The sequence below is a fragment of the Watersipora subatra genome, chromosome 3 (assembly GCF_963576615.1).
Source record: "Watersipora subatra chromosome 3, tzWatSuba1.1, whole genome shotgun sequence".
Lineage (NCBI taxonomy): Eukaryota > Metazoa > Bryozoa > Gymnolaemata > Cheilostomatida > Watersiporidae > Watersipora > Watersipora subatra.
In genome coordinates, this window is record NC_088710.1 from 41966900 (window position 1) to 41980916 (window position 14017).

The 14017-nt window shown below is 35.2% G+C and overlaps 1 protein-coding gene across 2 annotated transcripts in view; it reads left to right on the forward strand.

The window, feature by feature from the left end:
- LOC137391341 (ATP-dependent RNA helicase A-like) overlaps positions 1 to 14017 on the forward strand; it is a 62095-nt gene that overhangs the window by 19250 nt on the left and 28828 nt on the right. For both annotated transcript variants that reach the window (XM_068077784.1, XM_068077785.1), the window contains 8 exons: positions 2446 to 2535; positions 3396 to 3554; positions 5587 to 5661; positions 5747 to 5938; positions 6534 to 6675; positions 7149 to 7231; positions 11107 to 11263; positions 12385 to 12500. In XM_068077784.1, coding sequence (XP_067933885.1) covers positions 2446 to 2535; positions 3396 to 3554; positions 5587 to 5661; positions 5747 to 5938; positions 6534 to 6675; positions 7149 to 7231; positions 11107 to 11263; positions 12385 to 12500 — 1014 coding nt within the window. The remainder of the gene's footprint in view (positions 1 to 2445; positions 2536 to 3395; positions 3555 to 5586; positions 5662 to 5746; positions 5939 to 6533; positions 6676 to 7148; positions 7232 to 11106; positions 11264 to 12384; positions 12501 to 14017) is intronic.

Here is a 14017-nt window from a genome sequence, read left to right on the forward strand (position 1 = left end):
ATTTTGTATTTGCTCATATTGGTTAGAATAAAATTTTAAACCCCGCTACAGATACATTATTATGAATGTTTCAAAGGCCTCAAATAACAAAAATTGAAAATTTGTCTTACTCACTTTCTCCAAATGCCGTGTAAACATTTGAGTACCGACTACTAATTCTACCGGTCTACAGTAATTCTGTCAAGCAAACTGTGTAGAATAAGGTCTTTGTATCAGCACAGGTCTGCCGCAATCCACACTAACGATATACAGCCTCTCAAAAGCCCCTCCCACATTATGTCCGTCGCCTATCTATGGGGCGGGGCTGTATATTATTGCATATATCTCTGGACAGGGTTGGTCTACAGAGACAAAAATGGCATCAAATTGTAGCTGATGTTTTAGCCTTTTATGGGTCTTAATTTCATTAGATCAAATTTTTTGACGCAACCACACCTTTAACTATTATTAAACCAAGTTTTTCAAGCGATTTTGGGCCGAATTATTTTGTCTATTTATGTATAATCCGATCAGATGGGTAAGTTTTAAGATACTGTCGACACTGTTCAAAGACTTGGTAATATATTTAAATAGGTCAATATGTGTTTTGTATCGTTATTATACTTAAACGACTCTACAAAAGAATGGTTAAAGTTGTTGATGAGATTTCGATACAAGGGTTTGCGACGTTGTTGATGAATAATTTTCGTAAGTTGTATGCATATGCATTTATCTTAAAAACTCTCAAACATTTGCTCCGCTCGTTTGGTCGTGGATTACACAGCAGCTTGCCATTTTATTTCTAATATTGCATTTCTCCTATTGCAGGGAGAGATATAAACATATAATCTTTTCCTTTCATTATTGCTGTTTGTTGTACATAATAACACCCAGTATATTACAGCTACCATTGCAGTTCTCCTATTGCACTGCAGTGCCATTTGACTGCTAATATTGCATTTCTCAACCAGCAGTACCATTTCTTTTTCCATTATCACTTTGGTCGTGGGCTGTATGACAATCGAATTTCTAGTTATTAAAAAAGAAACGATTCGTAGCCATGGTGTCCGAATGATAAAAACCCAACAATATCGCAATCTAAGCAGTTGCATCATATGTACTATGTTGAATTGCACTGGTACTTTTAATGTGTGTCATAATACATGTCTTGGACTATATAAACCAATTACTGATAGAATCGTGCTCGCTGATAATTTGTTTAGCCAATTAAAAGCATTTCGTCAATGATTTCGGTGTGCATGCACAGCTCTGACAATTCTGTGAATTTCAGCCGAATAATTATGTGTTTTTCGTGATTTCGGTCAGAACTAACAAAAAAATCCATACGTCTGGCTGTACCTTTACTGCCAATCTCTGCACAGAGAATGATCAAGTTGTTTTATTCACTGCCAACAGCGTAATAGCTGGTGTTCATGTAATCAGTGCTGTAAGTCTAAAATAATTGAAGATGTTAGCTTCAGGGTTAATACATGTAAAATAATTGAAGATGTTAGCTTCAGGGTTAACATATGTAAAATAATTGAAGGTGTTAGCTTCAGGGTTAACACATGTAAAATAATTGAAGATGTTAGCTTCAGGGTTAACATATGTAAAATAATGGAAGGTGTTAGCTTCAGGGTTAACACATGTAAAATAATTGAAGGTGTTAGCTTCAGGGTTAACACATGTAAAATAATTGAAGGTGTTAGCATCAGGGTTAATACATGTAAAATAATTGAAGATGTTAGCTTCAGGGTTAACACATGTAAAATAATTGAAGGTGTTAGCTTCAGGGTTAACACATGTAAAATAATTGAAGGTGTTAGCATCAGGGTTAATACATGTAAAATAATTGAAGATGTTAGCTTCAGGGTTAACATATGTAAAATAATTGAAGATGTTAGCTTCAGGGTTAACATATGTAAAGTAATTGAAGATGTTAGCTTCGGGGTTAACACATGTAAAATAATTGAAGATGTTAGCTTCAGGGTTAACACATGTAAAATAATTGAAGATGTTAGCTTCAGGGTTAACACATTTAAAATCTTTTTTGTTGTCTTTTTGGTTCTCATAGTGTTCATTATCACGAATTTGGTATCTCTGCTGTTGATCTCTGGTGATCCATGTGATATTTAGCAGTACTTTTAATTGCATCTAGCGATGTTAGCAATTGCTGTCTATCTTGAGATCATCTAGAAATTATCAACCGACTGATTATTTGAAGTTTTCAGCTTTCATTTATGCATATTGTCACTCTTGGCACTTCCTCAGTATGCTTTATATGTTTGGTTTGTCAAAACAATTGCGATTGCAAAATGAGTGACTAACTCTTTGCCTTATCTTCTGAATGGCCACAAGTGTGCCACGATAATTTGTTAGGTGCCAACATATAACATTGGGCTTGTTAGGTGCCAGCATGTAACATTGGGCTTGTTAGGTGCCAACATATAACATTGGGCTTGTTAGGTGCCAACATATAACATTGGGCTGGAACCCGCTTTGGATTCAGAAATACAAAACTACCTGGAGGCAGCTCATATTGATCCAATGAAACCGGTGAGTTACTCTAGATGAGTCCTAGTCGATTGATGAGTGTGTATAGATAGCTCTTAGCTGATAGATCAATGTCTATAGATATGTCCTAGTTGGTAGGTGAGTGTCTATAGATACACTGTATGTCCTAGTTGATAGTTGAGTGTCTATAGATATTTCCTAGGTAATAGATGAGTTTCTATAGATAAGTCCTAGTCGATAGATGATTGTGTATAGATTTGTCCTAGTTGATAAATGAGTGTCTATAGATATGTCCTAGTTGATCATTGAGTGTCTATAGATATGTCCTAGTTGATAGATGAGTGTCTATAGATAGATCCTAGTTGATAGATGAGTGTCTATAGATAGATACAATCTACTTGTTACTTCAGGCCTCTGTTATGAGTAATTATTGTAGTTGTCAGTATGAATCATGAATGCGATACGTACATGTACATGTAGCTGCTGCCTCTTTGTAGTGAAACTTAAGATACGTACATGTACATGTAGCTGCTGCCTCTTTGTGTAGTGAAACTTAAGATATCTACTTCATACATTGTTCATCTTACATGTAATTGTTTGCTTGTTTGTGCCATCTCAAAAAGATATGTATGCATGCGTATGTGCAGCCGAGCATCGTTAGACATGCCTGTGTGTACCATTTTGATTCAGTAATTGAGGATTAGAGTATGATCAAATATAAACAATCTACAAATGCCCCTAATCTAAACAAAATTATGCAGTTTGTCCAATCTAGCTCATTGCATTTGCCTCTTAAATTTCTATTTAGTAAGAAGGGGCAACTCTTTGTGCACTGCTAATATTTGTGCATAGCATTGTTATATATACGTTTAAGCTCAAGTTGTAGCTTGCTGCTTTCTTAGAATGCGGATGGCTCACCAGCATCCTTGCTCCTTCCGGTAGAGAAGACGCCAAAAGCGGATAACAAGAGGAATATATTTGGAACAATTTCCTGGGCCCCTCCTCAGCCCAACTGGAACCCATGGAGCTCCTGTAACATTGATGATGGGCCACTTGCTATGGTGGGTCAATGATTTTATCTGTTTACTATTAATATAGCTGTTGTTATGTGATATTACCACTGATATAAGGAGCTGTTGTTATGTGATATTACCACTGATATATGGAACTGTTGTAATGTGATATTACCACTGATATATGGAGCTGTGGTAATGTGATATTATTACTGATATATGGAGCTGTTGTAATGTGAGATTACCACTGATATATGGAGCTGTTGTGATGTGATATTATTACTGATACAGTCAAACATGGATAACTCGAACTTCACGGGACCGAGCAAAAGTGTTCGAATTATCAGAGCATTCAAGTTATCAGAGCACTGTCACAAGTCCATGTATTTACTTATTTATTAGTAGATACATGTACATATGCAAACTATAATATAAATCAAAAGCACAAATGGCTTGTTTCAAATTAAATGCTTCTAATGTAAAGTTTAAAACGTTTTTATCAAAAAGTATAGAGATTTTTCTATCACTTGAGATTGGTTTGTTGTTTGAGGTGAGTTTATTGCCAGGACGTTTTTTTAGATTGACATTGGCAAAACTTGATCGTTGTTGAAATGCTCAAAAGAAAAGACATCTTTTTTTTTTGAGCGTTTTACCCACGATCAATTTTGCCGATTTTTCTTGAAGTTTATGCAACTTCAAGAAAAAGTTACCAAAGAAAAATCCCTTACTTTACCTGGGATTCGTTAAGAGCAACACTCCGAGGCAGTTCAATTAAAAGTTTTACGAGGTTTAACGGTACATTGTATATCACTCACGCTTTTTGAATGGATACTTATTGAATGTACACACGTATTCTGTGTTTAGGTCAAACGATGAATAGGTTTTTTAGCTAAGACAACGTATACGTTTAATAAAAACAATTTTAAGACGTTTTAAACATTCAACATTCCGACGTTGATTCAACACGGAATCAACGTCGGAAAACTATTCGTCACGGGCTAGCCGGGTCACGCACTCAAGGATTTTCGCCACGCACATACAAAACAACATGCTGTTTTTGTTTTGTATGTGCGTGGCGAAAATCCTTGCGCCCGTGACCCGGCAAGCCCGTGCTATTCATCGTATAGCAGTATAAATCAAATTGGACCAAACCTTTAGAAAAGTCGTTGACAAAATTATTTTGCCGATGGTGGTAATAACAACGCTTATGAATTACGAAAGATGAGGTTTACCTCTATGGCTTTGAATAAAGTGATTTTCTAAAGCGATAACAACCGTTTCGGTAGCCGTTGGGCAAAAAAACAGTTCGAATTAACAGTGTTGAATTCGAGTTATCTATAGCAATTTATCATTACCTGGGAACGGACCAAAGAAACCGTTCGAATTAACCATGTTTTCGAGCTATCCGTGGCCGAGTTATCCATGTTTGACTGTATATGGAGCTGTTGTAATGTGATATTACCACTGATATATGGAGCTGTGGTAATGTGATATTATTACTGATATAAGGAGCTGTTGTAATGTGAGATTACCACTGATATATGGAACTGTTGTAATGTGATATTACCACTGATATAAGGAGCTGTTGTTATGTGATATTACCACTGATATATGGAACTGTTGTAATGTGATAATACCACTGATATATGGAGCTGTGGTAATGTGATATTATTACTGATATATGGAACTGTTGTAACGTGATATTATTACTGATATATGGAGCTGTTGTAATGTGATATTATTACTGATATAAGGAGCTGTTGTAATGTGAGATTACCACTGATATATGGAGCTGTTGTGATGTGATATTACCACTGATATATGGAACTGTTGTAATGTGATATTACCACTGATATATGGAACTGTTGTAAGGTGATATTACCACTGATATATGGAACTGTTGTAATGTGATATTACCACTGATATATGGAGCTGCTGTAATGTGATATTACCACTGATATATGGAACTGTTGTAATGTAATATTACCACTGATGTATGGGCTCCTATGATTACCCATCACTTATGCTCCATGATGTCAATGCTGTCGCTATCTGTCAGCCAATATATTGTGTTATCTAGAGTTCATTGGAAGAAATAAGCAGAGATCTCAAGGCAGACTTCGACTACAAGGTCTCTACAGATTCTTGGAAGGAGGTAAAGCTATTAGAGCTTAGTCTTTAAGCTTGGGCATGCTTTCTTGTTGGTTGCAATCGTGCATTAAATAGCTTCTATTTTGCAGATGTTTGATACAAGGCAAGAGCTTCCTGTTTTCTCATTCAGAGAGCAGCTGTGTAGAACAATAGCATCTAATCGTGTGACAGTTGTACGGGGTGCAACAGGTTGCGGCAAAACCACACAAATTCCACAGTTTGTTCTTGATCAGTATATCAACAGTGGCTCTGGAGCTCAGTGTGGTATTATAGTGACACAGGTTAGTATACTGACCAGTGTGGAATTATAGTGGCACAGGTTAGTACACTGGTCAGTGTGGTATTATGGTGACACAGGCTAGTACACTGGTCAGTGTGGTATTATGGTGACACAGGTTAGTACACTGGTCAGTGTGGTATTATAGTAGCACAGGTTAGTACACTGGTCAGTGTGGTATTATAGTAGCACAGGTTAGTACACTGGTCAGTGTGGTATTATAGGGACACAGGTTAGTACACTGGTCAGTGTGGAATTATAATGGCACAGGTTAGTGCACTGGTCAGTGTAGTATTATGGTGACACAGGTTAGTACACTGGTCAGTGTGGTATTATAGTGACACAGGTTAGTACACTGGTCAGTGTGGTATTATAGTAGCACAGGTTAGTACACTGGTCAGTGTAGCATTATAGTAGCACAGGTTAGTACACTGGTCAGTGTGGTATTATAGTAGCACAGGTTAGTAGACTGACATTTCAAGTGATACCTTTATTGTTTTCAGCATATATTGGGCTATAGAGGTTTAAATGTGAGCATCTTTTGTACTTGTTTAGGCTTGAAAGTATACTTGGTTATCATATGTGATTGTTGCTTTTAGCCACGAAGGATTTCAGCTATATCTATTGCTGAGAGAGTAGCTGAAGAAAGATGTGACCCGCTGGGCATTAGCTGTGGATACAGCGTGAGATTTGAATCCATTTTTCCTCGACCTTATGGCAGCATTTTGTATTGTACAGTAGGTAAGTGCTGCCTCCTCACTTTGGTTTCACTTCATTCTCTCTCTTACCTCTGCTTCCCTTGCGGTTGTGCTTTCAGCTGTTATTTCGTGGTGTCGTACTTTGAAAACGCTGGCGTTTTGCTCTCAGTAGGCACTGAACCCAAGTGTCACTCGTTCGAAAGGGCAGCGCATATGCAGCACATGCAGCAGCAATTTTTTTTACCTTGAGTTGCTTTGGTTTTTTAAAGGTAGCTATGCTAAGAAATTTTAATATTCACTTTTGTTTACAACTGCAGAGTGTCTGTCAATTATTTGAGAAGATTACCTCTACGAAGTTGGCTTGTTTCTTATCCATTGTTTAAATATCTTTTTGAGACTTTCCAGCATGCTAATATAGATATTTGAGTGGTCTAACTTTTTTATAAAAAAGTTTCAATTGTATGTAACAGCCATTAGCTAGAAGCTTACATTGTAAGCTCAATACATTGTTGACAGGAACCTTGCTGCGGAAACTTGACAATGGAATGAGGGGTGTGTCTCACGTCTTCTGCGATGAAATTCACGAGAGAGATCTCAACGTAAGTTGGCTGAACAAAAGTACTTGATGCTGTCATATGTTTTTTTTATTGTTGGATCTCTTATGCAAAACTTAGACTTGATTTCATTAATTTTATTGTTGTGTACCTAGAAATAACAAATCAGTTCATTGTTTACAAAAGTACTCTAAGTTAAGCTAAAAGCAAAGCTTCAGCGATTTCATAGGAAAGCTTTTATAAAAAGGAAAGAATTTATAAAAAAATTTGTATTTTTTAGCAAGCCGCTTCAAAAATAAATAACATTTAAATGCTAATGGCTGCGAGATTCTAGATCATACTAAAGTCGCTGTATAGACAAATATTTGCTGCTAAATTTGATTATTGGGACAATATTACACAAGAATCAGAAAACATACATTTCACTAATTTTTTATTCAGTACATTTTTGTCAAGAGGTAACCTGAGCCTGACTAGTGTTAGTCGCGAAATAAACTACATAACTTGTATAGGTCACTAAATGAACTACATAACATGTATAAGTTGCTAAATGAACTACATAACTTGTATAAGTCACTGAATGAACTACATAACATGTATAAATCACTAAATGAACTACATAACTTGTATGAGTCACTAAATGAACTACATAACATGTATAAGTCACTGAATGAACTACATAACATGTATAAATCACTAAATGAACTACATAACTTGTATGAGTCACTAAATGAACTACATAACATGTATAAGTCACTGAATGAACTACATAACATGTTTAAATCACTAAATGAACTACATAACATGTATAAGTCACTGAATGAACTACATAACTTGTATGAGTCACTAAATAAACTACATAACATGTATGAGTCACTAAATGAACTACATAACATGTATGAGTCACTGAATGAACTACATAATTTGTATAAGTCACTAAATGAACTACATAACATGTATGAGTCACTGAATGAACTACATAACATGTATAAGTCACTGAATGAACTACATAATTTGTATAAGTCACTAAATGAACTACATAACATGTATAAGTCACTGAATGAACTACATAACTTATATGAGTTACTAAATGAACTACATAACATGTATGAGTCACTGAATGAACTACATAACATGTATGAGTCAGTGAATGAACTACATAACATGTATGAGTTACTAAATAAACTACATAACTTGTATAAATCACTAAATGAACTACATAACATGTATAAGTCACTGAATGAACTACATAACATGTATGAGTCAGTGAATGAACTACATAACATGTATGAGTTACTAAATAAACTACATAACTTGTATAAATCACTAAATGAACTACATAACATGTATAAATCACTAAATGAACTACATAACATGTATAAGTCACTGAATGAACTGCATAATTTGTATGAGTCACTGAATCAACTACATAACATGTATGAGTTACTAAATGAACTACATAACATGTATGAGTCACTAAATGAACTACATAACATGTATGAGTCACTGAATGAACTACATAACATGTATGAGTTACTAAATGAACTACATAACATGTATGAGTCAGTGAATGAACTGCATAATTTGTATGAGTCACTGAATCAACTACATAACATGTATGAGTCACTAAATGAACTACATAACATGTATGAGTCACTAAATGAACTACATAACATGTATAAGTCACTGAATGAACTGCATAACTTGTATAGGTCACTAAATGAACTACATAACATGTATGAGTCACTAAATGAACTACATAACATGTATGAGTCACTGAATGAACTACATAACATGTATGAGTCAGTGAATGAACTACATAACATGTATGAGTTACTAAATAAACTACATAACTTGTATAAATCACTAAATGAACTACATAACATGTATAAGTCACTGAATGAACTACATAACATGTATGAGTCAGTGAATGAACTACATAACATGTATGAGTTACTAAATAAACTACATAACTTGTATGAATCACTAAATGAACTACATAACATGTATAAATCACTAAATGAACTACATAACATGTATAAATCACTAAATGAACTACATAACATGTATAAGTCACTGAATGAACTGCATAATTTGTATGAGTCACTGAATCAACTACATAACATTTATGAGTCACTAAATGAACTACATAACATGTATGAGTCACTAAATGAACTACATAACATGTATAAGTCACTGAATGAACTGCATAACTTGTATAGGTCACTAAATGAACTACATAACATGTATGAGTCACTAAATGAACTACATAACATGTATGAGTCACTGAATCAACTACATAACATGTATGAGTCACTGAATGAACTACATAACATGTATGAGTTACTAAATGAACTACATAACATGTATGAGTCACTAAATGAACTACATAACATGTATAAGTCACTGAATGAACTGCATAATTTGTATGAGTCACTAAATGAACTACATAACTTGTATGAGTCACTGAATGAACTACGTAACATGTATAAATCACTAAATGAACTACATAACATGTATAAATCACTAAATGAACTACATAACTTGTATGAGTCACTGAATCAACTACATAATTTGTATGAGTCACTAAATGAACTACATAACTTGTATGAGTCACTGAATGAACTACATAACATGTATGAGTCACTGAATCAACTACATAATTTGTATGAGTCACTGAATAAACTACATAACATCTATAAATCACTAAATAAACTACATAACATGTATGAGTCACTAAATGAACTGCATAACATGTATGAGTTACTAAATGAACTACATAACTTGTATGAGTCACTGAATGAACTACATAACTTGTGTGAGTCACTAAATGAACTACATAACATGTATAAGTCACTAAATGAACTACATAACTTGTGTGAGTCACTAAATGAACTACAGACGGTTCCCTACTTACGAACATTCGAGTTACGAACAACGGTACATACGAACGCATGTACGTTGTTCGTAACTCGATTAACTTTTGAATTATTTGTTTGAACTTTGTTTGAACTTTACATACGTATTGTAAAGAGATTTGCCGGCCTTTACTTGGCAAGATCTCTACTAATAAATAAAGATAAGAGAGTGCATGTAGTTTCGTTCAGCTTTTAATTAGCGAAGGAAATTTCACCAGCCGAGGAGCATACGGCTATTTGCTCTGCTCAACTAAATGCGCGCACTCATTTATATACAATAATATCAACCGTTCCGGCTAACGGCAAACGGTAAGAACACCGACTAACAAGGTGAATGAATAGGACCGCTAGCGCGTTGGTATGACAACAATCTACATGTAAGTGACGATAAGTGATGGTGTTATGACGGTATATCAGATATAACAATAGCATAACGAGTGAAACAACGATATAATAAACGGACAACACATACAAAAAATAAGACAACAACGATAAGTGATAGCATAACGATTAAAACAACATTATAATAGAAAGGACAATAAATAAGAAGTGCAGTGTCAAGGCCCGGCGTCCACCAAAGTATTATTTCCATTTTATTAAATATTTTTTTCAGTACAAACCAATACAGGTTAATTATACAAGCCTTAAACATACTTATATAAACCTTCAATATACTTATATAGGCCTTAAACATAAATTATAATACAAAATATAGCACTGAAGCAACTTACAAACAAATTCACCTTACGAACAATCGTTCGGAACGTAACGCGTTCGTAGGTTGGGAACCGTCTGTACATAACTTGTTTGAGAGTCATTAAATGAACTACGCGGTTGATGCGTTTATGTTGTGGCGGAGAATGTGGAAGTCACAGCCCTCCTACTACCTCCTAGTGTTGTTTACATAAGAGAATGTTGTGTATTATTCTTGAAGCTGTTTGCATATGTGAGTTGCTCTTACGAGATCATGCGATGTTGACTGATTGTACAAATTATTCACAGACAGACTTTATGATGGTTGTGCTGCGAGACATGATGCAGTCATATCCAGATTTGCGTATTATACTCATGTCGGCCACGGTAGACATCACTCTCTTTAAAGAGTACTTTGGAGCCTGTGAGGTTGTAGAATTGCATGGCAGAACGTTTCCTGTGCAGGGTATGCAAATATATGTCTCTAATTCTCACCATTTTATTGTTATTTATTCATGCTTTCTCCAAAATGTTAACAATGTTACAATGTGAGCAGATAGTATTTATTAGAGGCTACTTGATATTCTGAAAAGTTAGCATTTTGAACTTTCTATTTAATCTCTGATAGATCTATTTTATCATACCTAGCTGATATATTGGAGCTGATGTATTGGAGCTGATATATTGGAGCTGATATATTGGAGCTGATATATTGGAGCTGATATATTGGAGCTGATATATTGGAGCTGATATATTGGAGCTGATATATTGGAGCTGATATATTGGACCTGATATATTGAAGCTGATATATTGGAGCTGATATATTGGAGCTGATATATTAGAGCTAATATATTGGAGCAGATATATTGGAGCTCTTCTATTACTAGAATTTGATAGGTTGATACAGGATTACCCAAGATGCATTACCATATTGGTGCATACATGTTCATAGTTGAAATTCGTACTAAATTTAATCTGGGTCAGTCTCTTACTCTATTTGATTTAAAGAACTTTATATTTGTGCTTTATATTTTCTCTACTTGGCAAGCTCCATTTTAACTCGTGTCCGTTGTCTAGCTGTATTCTGATGTCTGGGTTTATCGGCTAGCTGTATGCTCATGTTTGTGTTGATTAGCTAGCTGTATGCTAATGTCTGTGTTGATTAGCTAACTGTATGCTGATGTTTGTGTTGATTGGCTAGCGTTATGCTGATGTTGTTGTTGATTGGCTAGCTGTATTCTAGTATTGGCTGTTCTAATATTCTAATTGATTGGCTAGATGTCTTCCGATGATGTCTGTGTGGAGGGGCTAGTTATGTTTTGTATTCATTTATGTTCTAGAACATTCTTTATGCTTAACTTTTTAAATATTCCTCGAGTTCTCCATTAAACTCTATGTAGGCAATAGAACAGTTCAATCAAAAATCTTGTTTCAGGCGCTGATCAATATTAGACAAGCATTTAGAATAGGATCAAGCTTTCTCTCTGTGATTTGGGCTCTTTAACCTGAGGGAAATGTCTATAGGAGTAGGAATCACAGTCATATGACATTCCTTGTCTGTATGTCTGCTATGGTTTTCCCGTGCAGAGTACTACTTGGAAGATGTTGTTGAGATGCTTGATTTTGTGCCGACGCCTTCTGACAGGAAGAGGAAGAAGGACAAGGATGACACCATCCTACCTGATGAGGATGCTGAGAAAGAGGTGTGTTTAATCTTCTCAACTATGTCAACTGTAATTAATTTCATATTCCTTAGTTGCTTCGCGCTTGTTCATAAACTTGCCTTTATTATTATTATGAAAAATATACTATTTGTACCACTTCAATGTTTTATCACAGTTTTGGCAGTTGTATAGATTTAAAATTATCTTCCCCTCTACGCAACACCGGTTAACAAATAATTTGTAAATTTTGGTAGGGCGTCGATCGCTAAACGACAGCTTAAAATCATTTTTTGTGTAGCTTTATGACTCTAGTAAAAGAATGATGAGGTCATCTCACAGTTCTGTCTACAGTTGACGTTTAGTCAAGGCAGAGGTAGTAGTCATCTTTTAGTTACCGTTGTGACAGCCTTGATTGTAATCTTGCAGGTGAACAGAGGAGGTGGGATCTTTGGGATAATTATTATACAGTTTAGCAAAAAAATTTCTTTTGAACAGCGGTCATGTTTGATTAGACATACGTGTTATATATAGACATACGTGCTATATATAGACATACTTGATATATATAGACATATGTGCTATATATAGACATACGTGCTATATATAGACATACCCCACAGAGCCCTCTGTGACGCATACGTAACATAACATTTGAGCAGCTGTGGTGCCTTGTAAAATTATCATTTTCTTATTCAATTTATCTAGAGTACATGAACTGTCCTATACTTTACATACATAGACAATTTTTCCCTAGTATACTGGGTTGTGCATTTATAGCCCATCCTGAAAAAGAGCAGGTGCCACATTGCCAGCCACTGGCACGAAATGGCTAGAATCTTCAAATAATCTCAAATCCAAAGTGCATTTCCACTGCCAAAATCATCCGAATATTGTTTAACAGGATCTGTACTTTACTCAAAATAATTATGTAATAAATCTTTGGATGTCTTGGTCCTTTTCATAAGCAAAATTAATTCATGTTACACCGGTGTAACAGTGGGCCTTTGTTCTCATTTCCTGCACTTCCTAGCTTATAGTTGAATTATGGCTGACAAACATGCATTGTAAAACTAATCTGCATTGGCTAATATGTGGTAACAATAATATGCACTGGTGAAGTAGAAATGCCGTCTAATTCTGTAGTTCTTTCTGTGTTTAAACTGAGGGTCGGCACCGATACAAATGGATTGTCAAGTAAGGTAAAGGTGAACATTCTTTGCACCAAGTGAGTTGTTTTGACGATGGTATATAAGTTGAGGAGAACTTGAGAAGAGCATAGTCACATTCTGTAGTTGAGCATCGTGAGTTCTGTGAAATAGTAGTTCAGTGTAATTAAATTTGTGAATTTTGGTGGTAACCAACATGGCTTCTCGATCTCGCGGAAAAGTAGAGGATATAATAGAAATTATTGACGGCGATGACAGTGAAATTGAAAATTATGAGGAGAGTGATTCAGATGAAGATTGGTATCCAGACTTGCAGGTATTTAGTTGTGAATGCTTTATATGTAGGCGTAAGCGCAGCTGGTCTCGATATAATTGTTGCTTTAGGGTGCT